Source organism: Schistocerca nitens, chromosome 6 (assembly GCF_023898315.1).
Source record: "Schistocerca nitens isolate TAMUIC-IGC-003100 chromosome 6, iqSchNite1.1, whole genome shotgun sequence".
Classification (NCBI taxonomy): domain Eukaryota; kingdom Metazoa; phylum Arthropoda; class Insecta; order Orthoptera; family Acrididae; genus Schistocerca; species Schistocerca nitens.
Genome location: NC_064619.1, coordinates 554,618,285 through 554,641,302, shown reverse-complemented (window position 1 = coordinate 554,641,302; position 23,018 = coordinate 554,618,285). Strand labels below are relative to the sequence as shown.

The 23,018-nt window shown below is 44.3% G+C and overlaps 2 protein-coding genes across 2 annotated transcripts in view; one reads left to right on the top strand and one right to left on the bottom strand.

Annotated features, from left to right (window-relative positions):
* Nucleotides 1-23,018, bottom strand: part of LOC126262699 (trypsin alpha-4-like) — a 207,449-nt gene that overhangs the window by 70,090 nt on the left and 114,341 nt on the right. The window lies entirely within an intron of this gene.
* On the top strand, nt 1,838-9,078 carry LOC126262700 (uncharacterized). The gene is made up of 2 exons (XM_049959479.1): nt 1,838-2,236; nt 8,536-9,078. The coding sequence occupies exons 1-2, from the start codon at nt 1,853-1,855 to the stop codon at nt 8,926-8,928; spliced, it is 777 nt and encodes a 258-aa protein (XP_049815436.1). The 5' UTR covers nt 1,838-1,852; the 3' UTR covers nt 8,929-9,078.

Here is a 23,018-nt window from a genome sequence, read left to right as displayed (position 1 = left end):
TCGTGCGTAAATAATAAGTCCCTTAGATGTGAGTGTAATTTTATCGAATGCTACATTCGTTTGTTCACGACATAGAGTAAATATCTCTGGAGTGAGCACTGCGTTCTGCGCATGTTGTCAACATTAAACCAGGATTGTCGCGTGTTTTCGGGACTTCGCTGTGCATGTGTGCTTTCTGCAGCGTTTGTAGTTTATAATATCAAGAGTTTTTGTTGTGTTTCACCGTTTGTTGATAGTGTAATAGCAAGGGGAATTACTGTTGTTGCTACGGATGCAAAGAAAAATATGTGAAAGGAGGGATAGTAACTTTTCATGGGTACGTACCATGTAGCTCTAATTATTGTAATCATATTAGTAAGCGACACTGTATGTGTTTAAAAATTTCGAGACGCCTTATAATTAAGACTTGATTCTGTAGACCTATTTTTCTACGATTTTATGGCTATAAAACAGATATTACGGCTCGTACAAAAGCTTACAAACAACCGCTTCCTCTCGTAAATTTGCTAGTGGAACAGGAAAGGGATAGGTTAGTTGTTTCAGTAAATACTATCCTCCATACATTTATCAGTAACCTGTCGATTATGTACATAGATTACTCAGTCTACTATTTATTTAATAAACTGGGGGCAAGTAAATGCGTTAAATAAATACCTCAACGTGCCACCAGTACGAAAAATTGTGCTTTAGGTCGCAAAAACGACTATCACTGCAAAAATGTACGCCAGGCTCTGTAATACTATAAAGTGCGGCATCATAGCGAAAACTACCAAAAATTGAGTGCATCTGAACTATGACACCTATTGCAAAGAAGCAGAATGTAATATCACTTGCCCTTAAAAGTTACGTGGCTGGTTTATTCCCGGTATCAAATGGATACTGTTAAAATGTCTGCGCAACGACACGTGCGAAAAGAATCCGTCTGTACTAGGGATGTAGTGACATTCTAAATATACAGGGCGCTATACGGACAAACACATGATGTCCCGAGATCACGTGACCAGGCCGGCAATGTATGTTGACAACACAAAATCTGTTCTGCGCATGTGAATGCTCACTCCAGAGATATTTACTCTATGGTTCACGAGTATGATTCGTTCCTTTCATAGACTGCCTCTGGCCAGCATCCTTGCCTTCGGTGTGAGGTCACTGGTCAAAGCCGACGAGTATTATCAGACACTAGAATTTATCAAAAATGCTCAAAGCAAAGAGATCTCTCTAAGAAGCTGAAGGTTGTCAACCGCGCATTTTGACCTAATGAACAAAGCATGTTACCAATCTCATACCAGTATTTCACAAATATCTTACTAACTTTGCTTTACAGTGCTCCCTGTTCTCACATTAGGAAGCTGCAGTGGGGCGAAGCGAGTAACAAATATCAGATGCGCACAAAATTTAAAAACTCTTCATTCAGAAGTTAATAACCGAGTAATGTCGGAATTATAGCCAGAAACTTCGTTCGGTATCGGGGGCTGATTTCTTGCTAGTCTGCTTTTTTCCCTTAAAATATGAAGCAGTGTTGGTAATAATTCCATGTCGCAATCACATACTCATTACTCTCTCACACTGCATCACCGAAATGTTTCAATACGAAAGTGGCTGGCCACTGTCTATACTTGTGAATATCACAGTAATGATGAAGCGCTTTCGAGACTTCTTATTGTCATCTAAGATAAGTACATACTTCCTGTATTACACAATTTCGACACCTCTCGCAGAGAGATAAAACGGCAGTATCGTCATGACAGCAGTCCTGTCCGATCTACTTGAGTGATGAAGATAACAGTACGGCGAGAGCAAGTAGGCGTGTTATAAATGCGACCAGCTCATTCGCTGAGACGTGAGACCCGCTATGGCAGGCATCCAGGTGGCCGTGCTGTGCCTGCTGCTGGCTGCGCAGCTGCAGCTGGTGACGCCACGTGCGGTGCGGCTGCGAACGCGAGCCCACGGCCGCATCGTAGGCGGCTCTGAAGCCAGCATCGAGGACTACCCGTGGATGCTGGCCCTGAAGTATGCCGGTAACCAGCAGTGCGGCGCCTCTATAATCGGAACCGAGTGGGTCCTGACGGCCGCCCACTGCGTCAGCTATTACAGAGCGCCGTACCAGTCGCTGTACAGCGTGCGCGCCGGGTCCTCCGACCGTAGCAGTGGGGGCGTCGTGCTGGACGTGGCCGAGGTCTACGTACACGAACAGCACGACAGCATTTCTGGCGACTACGACATTGCAGTCATGCGGGTGAGTGGTCAGTGGCAAAACGTGCGTTACAGCAGTTAGACAGAACTGGGTATAGCGGTAATATGGCCAACTTGCTTGCGGGAACCCACCAATCTGCTGCTCATACATCGACCGCTTCAACACATTTATCCATTTCTGTTTAAGAAACTCTTCTGTTTCTCCCTTTGTTTGATTTTTATTTTGTATATTGCGGCAGGGGAGTGTCATAGGACCGTTGCTATTCACAATGTACATAAATGACCTTGTGGATGACATCGGAAGTTCACTGAGGCTTTTTGCGGATGATGCTGTGGTATATCGAGAGGTTGTAACAATGGAAAATTGTACTGAAATGCAAGAGGAACTGCAGCGAATTGATTCATGGTGCAGGGAATGGCAAATGAATCTCAATGTAGACAAGTGTAATGTGCTGCGAATACATAGAAAGATAGATCCCTTATCATTTAGCTACAAAATAGCAGGTCAGCAACTGGAAGCAGTTAATTCCAAAAATTATCTGGGAGTACGCATTAGGAGTGATTTAAAATGGAATGATCATATAAAGTTGATCGTTGGTAAAGCAGATGCCAGACTGAGATTCATTGGAAGAATCCTAAGGAAATGCAATCCGAAAACTAACGAAGTATGTTACAGTACGCTTGTTCGCCCACTGCTTGAATACTGCTCAGCAGTGTGGAATCCGTACCAGATAGGGTTGATAGAAGAGATAGAGAAGATCCAACGGAGAGCAGCGCGCTTCGTTACAGGATCATTTAGTAATCGCGAAAGTATTACGGAGATGATAGATAAACTCCAGTGGAAGACTCTGCAGGAGAGACGCTCAGTAGCTCGGTAAGGGCTTTTGTTGAAGTTTCGAGAACATACCTTCACCGAAGAGTCAAGCAGTATATTGCTTCCTCCTAGGTATATCTCGCGAAGAGGCCATGAGGATAAAATCAGAGAGATTAGGGCACACACAGCAGCATACCGACAATCCTTCTTTCCACGAACAATACGAGACTGGAATAGAAGGGAGAACCGATAGAGGCACTCAAGGTACCCTCCGCCACACACCGCCAAGTGGCTTGCGGAGTATGGGTGTAGATGTAGATGAAATGGTTCAAATGGCTCTGAGCACTTTGGGACTTAACTTCTGAGGTCATCAGTCCCCTAGAACTTAGAACTACTTAAACCTAACTAACCTAAGTACATCACACACATCCATGCCCGAGGCAGGATTCGAACCTGCGACCGCAGCGGTCGCGCGGCTCCTCGGGCATGAATGTGTGTAATGTCCTTAGGTTGGTTAGGTTTAAGTGGTTCTAAGTTCTAGGAGATTGATGATCTCAGATGTTAAGTCCCATTGTGCTCAGAGCTCTTCGGACATGAGACACAGAGCGTAATTTTTGAATTTTTTATAGTCATATCAGACCTAACCCATCAGAAATCTTACCAAAATTAATTATTTTCTTTGAAATTTTTCGTGAAATTTAGAGTACAGTCTTTGCTTATCTTTGCCAATGTCTAGCTAAGAATTCATAATGAAATTAAGTATTCTCCTCTGCGTCTGCTAATTTTACTGAAATAGAAATAGATTAAGGTTATTTCCTGTTATTACTTTTCTTTCTCCCGCCCTGTAAGCGGGCTGCTGAATTATTTAATTTCTATGCTCGTTGCATCGGCAGCTCCCGACAACAATCGTTCTGCTCCGCGTCAAAAAAATCTAAATTTGATAAAGTAGGTATAATGTCTGGGCAAGTTATTTACAAACTTAATAGCACACTTTGTCATATATGATTTTACTCTAAAACATAACTTTCTTACGATACACACCTTTTTTCACAGGATCTTGCCCGTAATGGCGGCTAAACGTTTCAACAGACAAAACACGACTTCTCTAGGTATAGATACAGCGCTATGTGCATCTGCACTAGTCGCTAAGTCAAGAAGAACAGAGAAATCATTGCCCTTAATTCGGTTATATATGTAAAACCAATGTAATTTATCATTTCAGCTTCAGCGACCAATTAATTGTCTACGTCAGTCTCCATCTCTGCCTGCCGCTACGATCAATTTTACATTTTTGCCTTTACGTTTCACCAAAAAAATCAAGAAGGATTGTAAATGACGTTAAGGACAATCTATCATGTTTTCATACATTCTTTATTCAGGAGACGTTATAAAATGTGCTCCACTGCCTCTTGTAATGAATCAACTGAGCGTTTCTGATCTTCAACAACTACATGTGTCCAAAATGTCTTTAGTGGCGGTCACAAACGCCTACATTTCCTATTGGTATCATAAGTTAATACCGACTGAGGTGCATTCCATAGTTCCCTTACCGGCAGCCCATGTGATACCTGGGCTGTTGTGAAGTACTTTTAAGCTGATCATCTGAAATTCTCAGTAGCAGCGCCACAAAACGTTTAATGGTATTATATCGCAAAACAGAGGAACCAACACCACAATTTAGTAGGAGGTCCTCAATGTAAATTGCTTTTTCTGAAACAAACAATTTGTCGATAGAGATACCATGCTTACATGATAGCAGAATTATTTATGAAAGTAGATTGAAAGCATTTCTCCTAAAATGGTATTACATTTACAGAATCGTAATATATTATATGCTGCGTATGCAGTACTATGGCTACATTTTGTTAAAAAAGTGTTACTAAAGGACAGCAGAACAGAAAACACAAACGCCTTACGAATAATGGGGAAGCAATTGATTGTATTTCCTTTGCAGATGTGTCACCCAATCTTGAATCATTTACAGTAATGTTGCTTGATTGATAACAACCCACACATACGTATTTCGTCTACAGTGAAATTTATACACGTGATCATGTACAGTTAAATTACAACCGTTAGGTCAACACACGTTATTGTGAGACAAGTACGTAATTTTATGACACTTGAATTTTCCTTAACGGTACGAATTTAAGTTTCACTTGATGTTAGTGAAGGTGAACATTAAACGATGACTTAAAACCTGACATGACACTATGTAACACACCTTAGTATTATTTGTCTAAAGGAGATTATTTGTATTGATGCTCTGCAACAATGAAATGTCCTTTGATAGTCAACAGTGTCTGATTGCAGTGATGTGCGGTCGGCAGCTTCCTACCTGAGACAACTGCTGCAAGATCTCTGGTGCTCGCCAGTCCGTGAGGATGCACAATAAGTAAAGTCATACTCGTCCTAAAGGAGAACCGTACAAGGCCAATACAGTTATTTTAATATCAAGAACGCTGATTTCAAGAAAATAACAACGGACGGGCATTCGAGCACCAACCCCAGGACGTGGTTCGCCCGCTTATTTTTTACTTCACCAAACTAAACCGTTTAGGAGTTAGACCCTGTCACAGATTCCATTGCAGTTTTGAGCTTACCAGACCAGACAATTGTCAGGTCCCTTCCTCAACTGTCTATTCACAGATAATAACTTTCCTAAGGAGCCAAAGCTTCCCAAATTGCAACGAAGTTACATACACACATGGAATTAAGATTACACAATAAATAACAACCTTGATTCTACGTAACGCATTACACTGTACCTGTATATACAAAATGATTACCATCCCAAATAAGCCAAGTTAACAGGGAACAGAAAAACAAAAAACAGAAAAAAAATAAAATATATACTGACTTCATTAATGTTTTACAGAACTCTAAACGACTGGTAGTAGCAGGTATATTGTGCAATAACATAAGCCGAATAAGCCCGTTGCAATACGATTCTTAGTATCTGATACTGGCTTTATATGTTATCACAACATAGTTTCAGTTTAGTGCCAGAAATACATAGGAAATATTTCCAGGTATCTTTTTGAAGCCCTTTTGATATGCCATCAGATCCTTGTTAGGCGTACTACTTTTCTTCACCATACATTCATTTCAGACAGCATCTTGTATTGCTTTACACTGATCTGCATATAAACTACCAAGGAACTCCTCTTTCTTACTACGACCTACTTGCAAGTAACTCTTCTTGAGTACGCGATCACATAACTCAAAATGTGTTTTCTTTAATGCCAACACCACCGACGGAAATGTAGATGTCACCTCCCAGCTCTTTTGTTTACCTATCGTCTTTCTTCGTAGTAGATTTGCCGTAAGTCTGTCGTCGATTCCTACCCACTAATACTCTTTACTTTTTCACAACCTCGAAAGAGCTTTCTTCGTAATGTTAACACAACACTGACTGTCGACACTGCAAGAAAGCTGACTTGCAAATAACCACTCGCTACTTTAAACTGGATGAGAGGGGCTGCGGGCACACGCATCAAGGAAACACTGTCCTGACCTCTAGCATTGAGATAAACAAACAAAAACATGGTACAATATTCTACATAACCCACTGATTAATTCAGGAACAATTTCCCGTAAACGGCACATATACCTACGGTCACTTCCTCAGGAAAATATCTCAGTTGTTCTTATCAATACAAATTTTTAGCTCATAAAGTGATATAAAATGTTTCCAGAATCAGATTTTCACTCTGCAGCGGAGTGAGTGCTGATATGAATCTTCCTGGCAGATTAAAACTGTGTGCTTGACCGAGACTCGAAATCGGGACCTTTGCTTTTCGCGGGCAAGTGCTCTACCATCTGAGCTACCGAAGCACGAGTCACGCCCGGTCCCCACAGCTTTACTTCTGCCAGTATCTCGTCTCCTACCTTCCAAACTTTACTGAAGCTCTCCTGCTTCGAGTTCGAGTCTCGGTCGGGCACACAGTTTTAATCTGCCAGGAAGTTTGATATAAAATGTGTTATTATGCTGATGTGTAATCACTGATGTTCCCCATCATATGTTACGATGTTTGGAAACATATAATATTCAAGAGAAGTTACTCCCACACAAACAACATCATATTCAATTTTCGTTACGATTCACATGTAGAAACAAATAGTTTCTACCATTTGCGTTTCGTATCGTTTACTGTAGTATACACTAAGGTGACAAAGACCATAGGGAACCTCCTAATATCGTGCCGGCCCCCCTTATTCCCAGCAACTCGCTGTGGCTTGGACTCAAGTCTTTGGAAGTCCCCTGCAGAAATACTGAGCCATGCTGCCTCCGCAGCCGTCCGTAATAGCGAAAGAGTTGCTGGTGCAGGATTTTGTGCACGAAATGACTTCTCGGTTATGTCCTATAAATTTCTATGGGACTGATGTTGGTTGATCTGGGTGGCCAAATAATTAGCTCGAATTGGTTGGTCGGTTGGTTGGTTGGTTGAATTGGAGGGAGGAGACCAAACAGCGAGGTCATCGGTCCCATCAGGTAAAGGATGAGAAAAGAAATCGGGTGACCCGTTCAAAGGAACCATCCCGACATTTGTCTGACGCAATTTAGTGAAATCACAGACAACGTAAATCAGGATGGTCGCGCGGGGGTGTGAACCTTTGTCCTCCCGAATGAGAGGCTAGTGTGCTAACCAATGCGTCACTTCGCTCAGTCGCTTGAATTATCCAGAATGATCTTCAGTTCAATCGCGAACAATTATGGCCCGGGGTGCCAGGGCGCAATGTCGTCCTTGAATATTCCACCGTTGTTCGGGAACATGAAGTCCATCAGTGGCTGCAAATGGTCTCCGAGTATATGAACATAAACATTTCTAATCAATGATCGGTTCGATTGAACCACCGGACCCAGACCATTCCATGTTAACAAAGCCCACACCATTATGGAGCCACCACCAGCTTCAGCAGTGCCTTGTTGACAATTCGGGTCCATGGTTTCATGGGATTTGAGCCAAAATCGAACCCTACCGTCGGCTCCCACCAACTGAAATCTAAATTGATTTTACCAAGCCACGGTCTTACAGTCGTGAAGAGTCCTACCGATATGGTCACGAGCCCAGGAGAGGTACGTCCCACACTGATTTGTGCGGTTATTCCTAGCTCCTTGTGTGTTTGCAATGACAGCTCTACGCAAATGCTCTTTTCTCTGTCGTTAAGTGAAGGACTCTTAGCGATGTGAATCTCGGAGTTCGAAATCCCTAACGGTTTCCGAACTGGAATGTCTCTTGCGTCTAGTTCCACTTTCGACTTCAGGTTCACAGTCTGTTACCTCAAGCCGGAAACGAGCATCACCTGAATGCAGACGACAGCTTTACCCTTTTGTACCTTGTATACGAGGTTTTACCGCCATCTGTAGATGTGCATATCGCTATTCCACGTCTTTCTGCCACCTAAATGTTCATACAGTGTCATACAGCTATACTGTTTCACATTGTTGCAAGCTTTCTTTAAACCTAGAAATTTTACAAAAATATGGTTGTCTTCCCTCAGTCTATCTGACTTTTATTTTTCAGGTGAATGGTTCATTTCCACTGGGCCCCAACGTGGCAATTGTGAACCTTCCAGAGGATGGATACGACCCGGCAGCCGGAGTCGCAGTCACAGTGACCGGCTGGGGAACAACTGAAACGACCGAAACCAGAATCTTGAGAAAAGTGGACATCGTCGTCAGGGACCGGTCCGCGTGTAACTTCCCGTCCACGGGACGTGAAGTGACGCCACGCATGCTGTGCGCTGGAGAGTCGGGCGAGAGCGTGTGCTACGGGGACTCTGGTGGTCCTCTGGTGAGCGGCAGCACGCAGCTGGGTATCGCGTCGTGGATAAGTGGCTATTGCCTCCGTGGGGGCGGCGTCTACGCCAACGTGGGAAATTTGCGCTCCTGGATTACTGGGGTCACTGGCATCTGACAGCCATAGCGGACCAATCCAAACTACACTATGCGAAGCTGTACGTCCTGAGTTTTTCTCTAACCAACACAAGTGAAATGAAACAACGCTTCTCAATAAACCAAACCTTTGACAAATTTATTACATTGAGAAATAAACGAATAATAACCATTCTCGCTATACACTGGCGTTAATGAATTACGTTTATTTGCGGAGCAGTTCATGAGTCTGTTTCGAACCTAATATATCTTGTTATTATTATTATTATTATCACCATATGCATCAATTACAGTAATACACATTTAGCAGAACAAAGAAATATATATATAAAAATGAACATGTGAAATTATATACAGTATACCAGTTTTAAATGGCTCAGACTACATTCGGATGTTGATGGACTCGATCCAGCAGAGTGCCTCGTGGGATGCTTGATGGAGCTTCTCAATGCCACCAGGGAAGCGTCTGATAGGACATTCATTCACAATGTGGCTCATCGTTTGGGTGTCACCACAGTCACACACACTGTCACTTGAAAAGCCCCACTTGTGCATGTTGTATATGCACCTACCCTCTTCAGTCCGATATCTGTTTAACTGCACCCACACCTCCCTTGGTTGGTGGAAGGCTGGAACTGGAACTGATGGATTGTCTACAATTTCGTGGTTTCTGGTTCTTGTAGCTTGCCACTCACGTTTCCACTCTGCGTCCTGGTCGAATCCTGTGGATAGCATTTCGACTCCCATTTCATATGCTGGTCTTTTAGATTGCAAGCGTTTCATGGGCAGTGAGAGTATATTGTCACGAAGAGGGATCGAGTTGTTTTCAGAAACTTGCTGACAGAGGTTGTAAAGTGCAGCCGGAGGTCTGGTGGACAGATGTTTGAAAGCACTGGTAGCCAGCAACTAGCTGTAGACCGGACTGTACCACTAATTGCTCTTATAGCTAAGTTCAGTTGGACATCTACTTACACTCAGTAGGCGCTTCGGGGCCAAACTGGTGCACAGTATTCTGCCGCAGAGTATACCAGCGCTAGGGATGATCCTCGGACGACTGATGTGGTTGCTCCTCATGTACTGCCTGCTAGCTTACTCACAAGGTCCACTCGTGTTTGTATCTCCTTGACCAAGTTGGAAAGGTGTTTTTTCTATGTTAAAGTTCTGTCCAGAGTGACTCCAAGGTATTTTGGGCTTTCGTTGTATCTGACTGTGCCAAGAGGGCCAAACTGTGGACTGACCTTTGCTGATGAAAGGCGATTAGAGAGGTGGAACAGGCTTTGTACTTTACTAACATGAAAATTTAAAAGACTAGGATGCTCATAACTTGCCCGTTATTTCACTTTCAAATTTTGTTACAATCACAGTGCAGTGTGACCCAGATAGTGTCATGTATCGACACCACAACAAGGGCATCATAGAAGATAAATAGCTGGTTCCTGTAAGATGGAGATAGCAGTTGCATGGTATCTAGCGTACATAATCATGCACGCCTTCTGAGCCACAGCTCCAGCAGCTCTGTAGTTGGAGCGCCACCTGCTGCGGCAGTACAGGATGGCCGGCGGCTGCGACTCAGCCCATTCGCGCTCGGAGCCATTTCGCAACGTGATGCTATGCAGACGCTATGCTCCGTCTTCTCCGTTTGTACTTTCGTACAGATAGACTTCTCCTCGTGGACACTGTGACAGCTGGACTCTGTTTCTTGCTTATTCATTTCTACATTCGGAGAAACACAAGTTAATAAATCTTCTGTTTGCTATGCTACTAGTTCAATAATAATTTCTGACACTGTCCAGCTGACCTATGATAAAAGTTGCCACACCACTCTGTAGCTCAAATGGCTCAAATGGCTCTAAGCACTATGGGACTAAATATCCGAGGTCATCAGTCCCCTAGACTTAGAACTACTTATACCTAACTACCTTAGGACATCACACACATATATGCCAGAGGCAGAATTCGAAACTGCGACCGTAGCAGCCGCGCGGTCCCGGACTGAAGCGCCACCGCGGCCGGCACTCTGTAGCCTACCTCTGCTTACTACGGTGTCTATGGCGTCGTCCTCAACAAATCAGAGGGGTGCTGCACTTATGGAGAGTGCCCTAGCAACAAGGAGTCGTATGGATCCTGGCACCAGAAACCGAGAGAGTCTCCAAAAAAGGGAACGTCTCTACAGTAAGTTGGGACTGGGACGTTTTGCAATATTTAATGACTATGTCAGCGAATTCGCGGCGCATTTTTAGCACGTCAGGGTGTAGCTGTTGTTACAAGTAGTGACAGGAAGGCTACAAAACTGTTAACTATTGAAATCTGATTTCGCAGGACAGAGCGGATCAGGTTATGGTAGTGGGAAAGCGCCAAGATCAGTTACTGTTAGTTGCACAAACCACACAAACTTAATTTTCCTAAAAACACTTATCACACATGCCCTTAACAGGATTCAAAAACAAATCGGCTGAAAGCCCAAACACAAGTTATTAAAATTGTTTTAAGGAATACACGCGGTTGAAGGCCTTACTTAAAAAAAGAATTTTATGTAAATACACGGCTGAAAGCCAAACACTAGACATAGAAGAACTGAGGCTTAAGGCCTGGATAACAACAATTTCCTATAGAGAAGAAAATTTGAAAGGTATTAAACAAGTGAACTTTCAAATTTTAACTTAAGATGGCTGAAGGCCTTATTTTAAAATTAATACAAACTAAATTAGTAGGCAGCTGAAGGCCTCGCACAGTACTTGGGACAAAAATCACAATCTAAAGACTATAGTACAATGGTGTTCGGAAGGATTCCAAGATTCGGCTTGAGGAGGTAACTCTAATGTAAGGTTAGGTGAGATAGGCAGCCAAGAATAAGATTAAGTAATCAGATGGCAACCAGACCCAGGGACGGCTGAAGGACCGACCAACAACCTAATCAATTCCCTTCCGCCCGATCAACGGTACGACAACAGAAAATATCAGCCGAGGAATGAGATACCAGCAACACTACGTCTCCAAAATTTGCGTCTAAATACAGCCAAGGCACAATAACCACTTAAAAATAAAAACAAACACCAAAGGCTGTGAAACTACACGCCGTGCCGGTCAGCGTCAACACGGCGAGGAAACCCACAATCGCTGCTCTGTCCCAACCGACCGACTGCCTACTCCAGGACGCAGACAGCATTCATAACTGCTCAGTAGAAATCACAGAAGCAACACACCATTCCACGTAAACACTTGCACCAAGAACTCCGACAATCCCAAAACCAATCACTGTGGAACAACAAGGAGAAACCACAAGTCGACACACATAGAGCTTCCATAAGCGGTCGGCGACCAAATACATGGGCGAGACATGGCTATCCGGAGCTCGCTGGCCGGAGTCGCCGTGCGGTTCTGGGCGCTACAGTCTGGCACCGAGCGACCGCTACGGTCGCAGGTTCGAATCCTGCCTCGAGCATGGATGTGTGTGATGTCCTTAGGTTAGATAGGGTTAATTAGTTCTAAGTTCTAGGCGACTGATGACCTCAGCAGTTAAGTCGCATAGTGCTCAGAGCCATTTGAACTATTTTTCTTTTTGTCCGGAGCTCATTGCAGCTCCACCCCAACTCCCTTGATGTCCGTTCGGAACTCGGAGACGCGGCGACCCGGGCACACTCCCTCGGACCCAACCATGCAGATGAAACACTTGCCCATTGGGCACCAGACATCTCTGCACAAGGAAGGAACCGACCCGAGTCCGGCAAGCTGACCTACTGACGAGGCCCAGAAACGGTCAAAACACTAAATACACATCGCCCGCTGAGACGACCGACCGAACAACCAACCAACGGTCGTTCCCGCTCGAATCTCCTTCCATCGGACAGCGCATGTGTATCGCAAGCGGTCGGCGAGTACCGGCTGTCCGGACCTCACAGGCGCTACGTCCCGACTGAAACCCCGACATACGACGAGCCGGAAATACTAGCGGTCGCTTCAAAGATAATACGACAGTGCTCTTATCGATACGCGGTGCTGCTGCCACTCACGGGCAGGCTAGCCAGCGACTTAGTGAGGCCAGTACATCGAATAAGAAACGAGGCGATAGTTCCGCAAAGACAAGCTGTCAAGCAATAAACGGCGTGAACACGAGCCGCGCACCGCTCAAATATGAAACATTTCATCTAGGATGGAGTCTTCTGTGATAAATATAGCGCGCTCCATCTTACGTACCCCAGTGCTTGATAGGTCAGAAGTGTTACAGCCTGAGCTCCAGGTAGGCTTCGTAACCAGTGGAGGGATATGTGAGCTAACCACTGACCTAATTCTGCAGTTGGGTGTTTTAACAGTGCTGCAGCAGAATCTTGAGTTGTGGGTCGCTCCTCTTGTGTTGATACGTGTTAAGAATTTTTTGCGCTACCTACTGGCGTTAACCAATTTTTTTTCTCCAGCTGAGTACGCCACCACCGGTCACAAAGCATTCAGCCAGAGTGATTACAAAAGGGGAATGTAACATAGTCATAATTAGACAATATCTGGAAAATCTGATATTCAGGAGTGTACGTCTAATCCATCTAAGCTTTTCAAGACATTGTCTACGTCTGTTTATGTTCCGTTCTACGTTTTGCCATTGTTGCATTTGGTATGTTAGTCTTCAACGGGAAATGCGCATTTCTGAACCAACAGTTGTTATAATTATTATTCCAGTTGATGATGGCTGAAACAACAGTAACTCGTCAAGAATACAAAAAATTTACACAGCTGTTGGGATATAGAAATGCAATTCTATAAATATCTCACAGAAGTAGCCAGTTACACGAAAACTTTTTAATTGAATATTAGAGCTCCCACCTTAGTCGATAGCATCATTCCTATGGCGTCATACATTCAGGCTGGCGCAGGCATTGGTTGAATCTATGGGTAAGCTACTACAGATTCACTTAAGAACATCATGTTCTAAGCTGATCTACAAGCCGTCAACTAAACCACATGTTTGTGACCTTCGACCTGGATCCGCCGAGGCAAGACGGCCCAGGAGGAGAAAAGGGGGAGAGTAGAGGGGGCAATCACCTGACTCGCCAGTCACTCTAGCAGAGACTAAGAATGTGCTCTTCGCGCCAGCGTCACAGAGTGGTGGCAGTACTTGCTGGCGCCTGGCTCGTCCTTACTCCATCAAAATGTCGGAGCGTCCTGCGTCATCAAGATCGTCGCTGCCTCGGCACACGTCACCCACTGACTGCCAGCTCCGATCACCATGTGGTGCGGTATCGACTTAAGTACTGTATGGAACCACCAAGTATTAAAGAATGATGCTGTTACGTAAGCTTTCTCGACTCAGAACTTGTAAGATAGATTCCTGCAACTAGCCATAACCTACAAACCTGTGGCAGAGGAGTCTCACTGTAACAGAGGAGGTCACTAATTTTGTTCTAAGATTTTTAATTCTATTCTACACTCCTGGAAATTGAAATAAGAACACCGTGAATTCATTGTCCCAGGAAGGGGAAACTTTATTGACACATTCCTGGGGTCAGATACATCACATGATCACACTGACAGAACCACAGGCACATAGACACAGGCAACAGAGCATGCACAATGTCGGCACTAGTACAGTGTATATCCACCTTTCGCAGCAATGCAGGCTGCTATTCTCCCATGGAGACGATCGTAGAGATGCTGGATGTAGTCCTGTGGAACTGCTTGCCATGCCATTTCCACCTGGCGCCTCAGTTGGACCAGCGTTCGTGCTGGACGTGCAGACCGCGTGAGACGACGCTTCATCCAGTCCCAAACATGCTCAATGGGGGACAGATCCGGAGATCTTGCTGGCCAGGGTAGTTGACTTACACCTTCTAGAGCACGTTGGGTGGCACGGGATACATGCGGACGTGCATTGTCCTGTTGGAACAGCAAGTTCCCTTGCCGGTCTAGGAATGGTAGAACGATGGGTTCGATGACGGTTAGGATGTACCGTGCACTATTCAGTGTCCCCTCGACGATCACCAGTGGTGTACGGCCAGTGTAGGAGATCGCTCCCCACACCATGATGCCGGGTGTTGGCCCTGTGTGCCTCGGCCGTATGCAGTCCTGATTGTTGCGCTCACCTGCACGGCGCCAAACACGCATACGACCATCATTGGCACCAAGGCAGAAGCGACTCTCATCGCTGAAGACGACACGTCTCCATTCGTCCCTCCATTCACGCCTGTCGCGACACCACTGGAGGCGGGCTGCACGATGTTGGGGCGTGAGCGGAAGACGGCCTAACGGTGTGCGGGACCGTAGCCCAGCTTCATGGAGACGGTTGCGAATGGTCCTCGCCGATACCCCAGGAGCAACAGTGTTCCTAATTTGCTGGGAAGTGGCGGTGCGGTCCCCTACGGCACTGCGTAGGATCCTACGGTCTTGGCGTGCATCCGTGCGTCGCTGCGGTCCGGTCCCAGGTCGACGGGCACGTGCACCTTCCACCGACCACTGGCGACAACATCGATGTACTGTGGAGACCTCACGCCCCACGTGTTGAGCAATTCGGCGGTACGTCCACCCGGCCTCCCGCATGCCCACTATACGCCCTCGCTCAAAGTCCGTCAACTGCACATACGGTTCACGTCCACGCTGTCGCGGTATGCTACCAGTGTTAAAGACTGCGATGGAGCTCCGTATGCCACGGCAAACTGGCTGACACTGACGGCGGCGGTGCACAAATGCTGCGCAGCTAGCGCCATTCGACGGCCAACACCGCGGTTCCTGGTGTGTCCGCTGTGCCGTGCGTGTGATCATTGCTTGTACAGCCCTCTCGCAGTGTCCGGAGCAAGTATGGTGGGTCTGACACACCGGTGTCAATGTGTTCTTTTTTCCATTTCCAGGAGTGTATATAACAAATATGTTTTACAGTTGGAGTGTGGTGCACTTCTAATGTTGTGTAACTAATTGCAGACTAAAGTTAACGTCCGCAGCTCGTGGTCGTGCGGTAGCTTTCTCGCTTCCCGCGCCCGGGTTCCCGGGTTCGATTCCCGGCGGGGTCAGGGATTCTCTCTGCCTCGTGATGACTGGGTGTTGTGTGATGTCCTTAGGTTAGTTAGGTTTAAGTAGTTCTAAGTTCTAGGGGACTGATGACCATAGCTTTTAAGTCCCATAGTGCTCAGAGCCATTTGAGCTAAAGTTAACATTAACAGTTCACTTTTAGAAAGAGTGATAGCTTCCAAGTGCTCTGCGACCTGCAAACTCTCAGTACAAATCATCGTCAAAAATAATTTTCGGTTAAGTTTGGGCATGTCACGACAGTGAGTCCTTCACCACTCCGGAAAATCTTCAGCATAACTACGCTCTCTCTGCCCCTGCCAATGATCGAATGAGATGAGTAATTCAACTGTGTGTGAGATCTTATGGGACTCAACTGCTAAGGTCATCAGTCCCTAAGCTTACCCACTACTTAACCTAAATTATCCTAAAGAGAAACACACACACCCACGCCCGAGGGAAGACTCGATCCTCCGCCGGGACCAGCCGCACAGTCCATGCCTGCAGCGCCTGAGACCTCTCGGCTAATCCCGCGCGGCAGATGAGTAGTTCACAGTTTCCTGCTGGCATTTTCATGTTTGCTCCTTGATCCGTAACGTCATAATAGCTTTGTACTTTTCCTGATCATCTACACATATACATCTACGTGATTACTCTGCTATTCACAGTGAAGTGCCTGGAAGGGGGTTCAATGAACCACCTTCGAGCTGTCTATTTACCGTTCCACGCCTGAACAGCGCGTGGTAGAAACGAGAACTTAATTTTTTTCTGTGCGAGCCCTGATTTCTCTTATTTTATGGTGATGATAGGGTCTCCTTATGTAGGTGGGAGCCAACAGAATGTTTCCGCAATCGGAGGAGAAAACTGGTGATTGAAATATCATGCGAAGATCCCGTCGCAACGAAAAATGCCTTTGTTTTAAAGATTGCCACTCCTATTCACGCATCATATCTGTGACACTGTCTCCCCTACTTCGCGATAATACAAAACGAGCTGCCCTTCTCTGTTCTTTTTCGATGTGATACGTCAGTCCCATCTGATGCGGATCCCACACCGCACAGCAGTTCTCCAGATTAGGGCGGACAAGCGTGGTGTTCGCATTCACTTTACTAGACCTGTTGCACCTTTTATGTATTATGCCAGTAAATCACAGTGTTTGATTTGCTCCACCCACAACAGTATCTATGTGATCGATCCAGTTTAGGTTATTTGTAATTCTAATCAATAAGTATTTAGTTGAATTTACAGAATTCAGATGTGTCTGACTCTAGCCGCCAGGGTAGCCGAGAGGGCTAACCCGCTGCTTCCTGGACTCGGGTACGCGCGCTAGCCCCGGATCGAATCTGCCCGGCGGATTAACGACGAGGGGCAGTGGGCTGGCCAGCCTGGATGTGGTTTTTAGGCGGTTTTCCACATCCCGCTTGGTGAATACCAGGCTGGTCCCCACGTTCCTCCTCAGTTACACTCGTCGCAGACATTTGAAACACGTCCGCACTATTTCACGATTTACACTAAACGCAGACACTGATTCTGTCCTGGGAGGGGGGGGGGGGGTATGGGGTGGCGGCAGGAAGGGCATCCGGCCATCCCTAAAACTAAAATTGCCAAATCCGTTGTAACCACCTCGACCCTGCTATCGCTGTGGGTCTATGGAGTAAGCAAAAGAAAGATTTGTGTGACTCTCTGCGTAATCGAAATTTAGCGGATACCTTTTACTACTCACGTGAATAACTTCTCACTTTCCTTTATTACCACTTTTCGCACCATACAGATACCTTATCTAAATCATTTTATAATTCGTTTTGGTCATCTCATGACTTTGCATGGCGGTAAATGACAGCATCATCTGCAAACAATCTGTCGGCTACTGAGATTGTCACCTATATCGTTAATATAGATCAGGTACAACAGAGGGCCCATAACACCTCCCTTGGGAACGCTGGATATTATTTTTGTTTTACTCGATGACTTTCCGTCTGTTACTGCGAACTGTGACCATTCTGACGAATCCAGTCGCACAACTGCGCCGATATTCCATAGGCACACAGTTTGGTTAGAAGACGCTTGTGACGAACGGTGTCGAAAGCCTTCTGGAAATCTAAAATTATGGAATCAATTTGACTTCCCCTGGTCGATATCACACATTACTTCATGAGTATAAAGAGCTAGTAGTGTTTCACAAGAAGGATATTTTCAGAATCCATGCTCGGCCGGTGTGGCCGAGCGGTTCTGGGCGCTTCAGTCTGGAACTGCGCGACCGCTACGGTCGCAGGTTCCTGCCTCGGACACGATAGATGGGAGGCACCAGATTTGGAGGAAAAGTTCATTTCTGATCCACCGCAGAGTGAAGCGCTGTGGGTGTAGCCTGAAATGCCAACGACTACATCACACAATTTTGCATCTTATATGATGGCAGTGTCATTTTTCACATCGATGACGATTGAAGAAAACCCAATCAGGCATAAGATATTTAAAGGTTTTGTGTCGAAGAAGAAAACAGTGCTCCCCATTGTGTTCATAATGGCATTCAGGGGACATGTGCCTAAATTTTAGACTGATGAACAACAAATCGGTTTGTGGCAGGTATTCAGGAAGGCACCGCTTTGTGGACCATAAAAGTAGCCGAATGCTGTCTAGCACATGAGGAACACGAGTACTTGTTATTGGCAAAATATTGGTTGACTGTGTTGGAAAAGAGATTTTGCAAAGACGGATTCAATTCTGAAAATTAGCTGTTGTGCTAAAGGAGCCTGGGAAACTGCATCGAAAAATACCTACATAAGACGAGATATCGGGGCAGTCTAATTTGGTATAGCAATGTCTTGAGAGACCTAAAGGCAAAATCATAAATTACTATTCTGGAGAAACTACTAAATGTTTCTGATACTGATTCATATGTGTATAATATTCCAACAATCTTATATATGGAGATGTAGAAGCTTCTTCACAGAACCGCAGATATAATACTAATTCATTAATGATCACAATGTGGGCCAACCAAATAGCAAAAATAACCATAGTCATCAGAACAGGAACAGGGACGCTCTTAGAAGTGGTGATAATCACAGGAGGAATAACGACAATGGTCAGTTTAATCAACAGAAGTATAAAAGACAAGATAATAAACTGAGTCCTGGGTACTCCAACCAGAATAACAACAATTATCAACGTCAGTATCTGTCTGTTGGGTACAACCATAATTGGAACTGGCATAATCCAGATGAGAAAAAGAACACAACGAACAGTGGACGACGACTGTCTGACTTTAATCAGGAAAACTAAACTCGTCCACATTTAACCCCAAACAGATGGTCACGGAATAAAGCGGCGCAAACATTACATTTTAACTCACTTGAAAGTTACTGAAGCAACTGTCGTTTGCATCACTGACTCTTAAGGTTTTTATTAACCAGTGGAAATAGTGAAAGTGATTCTCAGCTAGCACTCTCGAGAATTATAGAATGTAGCACACAAAACAGACTAAGTTTCAGTCAGTTCAGAAATTGTTACTACACAAACAGTAACATCCCATTCCGGTAATTCCTTTCTCTTATAGCAATGCAGTTCTAAAAATTTCCTAGTCTACCAACCACTGTAGTGGCCACAGCCATGTGTTCAGCCTGTGTGGATGTGCTGTGCGGTGCTCCGTTGTAGTGTTGAATGGTTACGTAAGCAAGACGTGTTACTGTACGTGTACGTCGTGTTCCTTCTGCAACGACCGAACTTGTATTAATACACCTTGTCCATCCAGTTTGCTTATGGTTGAAGCGGCGTTTCCTCTTCGTACCTGTAAATTATGTCCATGGATTCGACCAGAAAAAATAGTTCGAGGCATGTCTTTGACAAGACTACAAGACAAGTGCAATTTATAGGGTTGGAAATTCGTAAATGGCTGCATAAAAATTTCGGTATTCATTCAAATTTATAATGAATAATACTGTATTTTTGCTAAATTTCATAGTTCTATTAAGTTAGACAAAATATTACTGAAGTCCCAGGTCAAATTTGAATTCTATCAACGTGATAACTCTATCAGTAACATTAACATAAATAATAACAGTGAAATGGTGGCACTAAATCTTTCGCCAGAGCTAGACAGCAAGGACGTTATACAGGTCTTTTGAAAATGTGGGCAGGTAGAAGGTATCGATTTCATAAAATGGTCTAAGAGATACAAGATTTAGTACTAAAACGGGACTAGATCTGTGCGAATGTTTGTTACGCATCACATATTATTGTAGGACATTGCAAGGTGTCATGAACCAGGACATCTTCGAGAAAACTTCCCACGGCGTATGTTTGCTATAAGAAATAACCTGCAACAGCGGACAAGATTAGAAGCAGAAGTAATGCTTTGGGCAGCACTCAGAATACTCACCCGGATTCCACTGGCCAACCCAATATATTAAACGCAGAGGGATTCAGTAAGATACCGGCAAAAACTGAATCACGTGCGAAATTGTACATCGATCAAAAGGATGACGCCGATAAAGACCGGTGTGAAACAACATTGACAACGAAACGGACATGATAAATGGAAGCCCTAGATCTCTGCATGTTGGGAAAACAAATAAAAAAGGAAAGAACGGCCGTACAAAACGCAGTACGTGCTACCAAGAAGACACTGAAGAGGAATCAGCACAGAAAGCATGGATACAGAAGTCTTTTTAATGTGACAGTGATACAGGCTGGAACCAGATGGAAACTTGCGGGGACACAGATGTTTCCTAATCCCGACAACCATACGCAAACATCAACCGATGCAGAAAAAGCTTGCCAGACAACGACTCAGTAACAGTGGAGTGAAACCACAACAGCTGTGACTGTACCAGGTAAACAAAGAAGTAAAGTAGAAAACGTGAGGCAACAACTTTCACTACCACTACACGACCTGCGAAGTACACAGTAAAGGCAGAGGAGGGAAGTGTAATTTTAGCAACAACAATGGTATAAAACTTCAAGGTGTTGAGAAGGCGCAGAGAGTGAACACCAAATCAAATCTAAACTGTCACGTAGAAAGAATAAGAAAGATGCGGGAAGAGAATACAAGGATGACGAGAAGGGAGAAACGGAAAGTGAACCTTCTGGAAACGAATGCGGGTCAGGTACACGAAAACTGGCGATAGACAATGGAACTGTGCTAACTACTCATGATAAATAACCCAATAACGTCGACGTTGCTTTCCTGCAGGAGGCAGCTTATGAAGAGCTGAACTTGTAACAGCAATACAATGTGTATAACTGTTTCGGCTCTGGTGCTAGCGGTTCCTGCATATAAGCAGTTTGTGACTGGACAAAGAATTTAAAAGAGCAACTGGATAGACGCGTTACCAAAACCAGTTACCAAAACCAATCTTTACGAAGTAAGTATATTAAACTTTAATGCTAGATCAAAATTATTTACTGGAACTAGCAGAGAAAAGTTTTTTTAGTAAACTATCCACACATTCTAAGTCATGCAACGACTGGGATTATAATGGGGGAGACGTTAAATCTGTTGTAACAACGGTAGCACAACTGGAGCTATCCTAAATTGTAGCCACATACATAACAAGATTGGAGGACTAAAACTGGAAGATGGAATGGATTCACAATTCCGAATAAGGACTACCGTCAGCTGTACAATGGAATAACGACACTAAAATTTTGTGCTGAACCGGGACTGGAACCCGGATTCCCCGCTTATCGTGAGCGGTCGCCTTACCATTTGGCTATCCGTGCAAGACTTACGGCCCGACTCAAACCTCCATATGTCGTCAACCATGCGTCTACGACCTGTACTGGTACATATTCTTCTTCTTCTTCTTCTTCAGTCATGCATTAGGCTCTCCCACACCCTGTTGTAGCTACCCTCCCACCGTTTTGCAAGTCTTCTATCTTTTAGCTTGCGGAGTATACTGCCAAAAATGTAGTGGTAATCTTCATTTGTCCATTCGTAACAGATGGGATATCCATTTTTGTCGGTGTACGTCAACCTTACTGTTTATATCGAAAGTATTTAATTTCTTCCTGATATCTGTATTTCTTTTGTAGTCTAACTTGGTGTATCCTGCTATACACCTGAGGAATTTAATTTCATGGCTTATAATATTATTTTGTCTTTCTTTTTCATTAACCGAGATTCACTTCCATATAGTAATGTTGATACTGACGTAACTTTATAAAATTTTAGATATGTTTCTGTTCTTACTTTAGTCTTCTGATAGTGCCGTTTACGCAGTTAAATTTCTCAATTATGTCTTTTTGATCTAGGTCTCCCCTGTACGATAACATGGTTCCTAGAAATTTGAATCTACCTACTTGCACCATAGCCGACCGCGGTGGCCGTGCTGTTCTAGGCGCTCCAGTCCGGAGCCGCGCTGCTCTACGGTCGCAGGTTCGAATCCTGCCTCGGGCATGGGTGTGTGTGATGTCCTTAGGTTAGTTAGGTTTAAGTAGTTCTAAGTTCTAGGGGACTGATGACCACAGCAGTTGAGTCCCATAGTGCTCAGAGCCATTACTTGCACCATAATCTTGTTGTCCATAATTAATTTTGTTCGTACTGGATTTTTTCCACAGAAAGCCATGGATTTTGTTTTTTGTGTTGATATTGACATTTTACATATCTGGCATGTTTGGTATAGTTCGTAGGCAACACTCAGCTTCATTATTCGAAATTAAAACTTGGCCATCTGTGAATAACGAAGTCATAATGTGATCATTTTGGTTGAAGGTATATGTGTAGTTCGACAGTTTCATTCTCCATTGCCGTATAACGTCTTCAATGTATATATTAAAATGTAGTGGAGAGAGGCTGCAGTCTTGTCGAACTCCTAAATTAATAATCTTTGTGGTTTCTTCGTTATTCCCAATTATTTCGATTCTTGTACTAGTGTAGATCTTTTGAACTACCTGTGCAATGTGTTTTGGTATGCCTCTTCTTATTAAAATTTCCCACAATAGCTGTCTATTTACTTTATCTAAAGCCTTTACATAATCGACGAAAACGATCTGTTTCTTTATTGAAATCCTTATGTTTCATTATAATTTGCTGTACCATAAATATGTTGACTGTACAGCTTCTCTCCTTTCTGAATCAATTTTGTTCTTCTGACAGCAGACGCTCCATTATGAGTTTTAGTCTTTCGC

Coding starts and splice junctions, on each gene's coding strand:
- LOC126262700 (XM_049959479.1), top strand. CDS start 1,853: ATGGCAGGCATCCAGGTGGCCGTGCTGTGCCTGCTGCTGGCTGCGCAG. Junction 2,237..8,535: donor ACGACATTGCAGTCATGCGG/GTGAGTGGTCAG, acceptor TTTATTTTTCAG/GTGAATGGTTCATTTCCACT.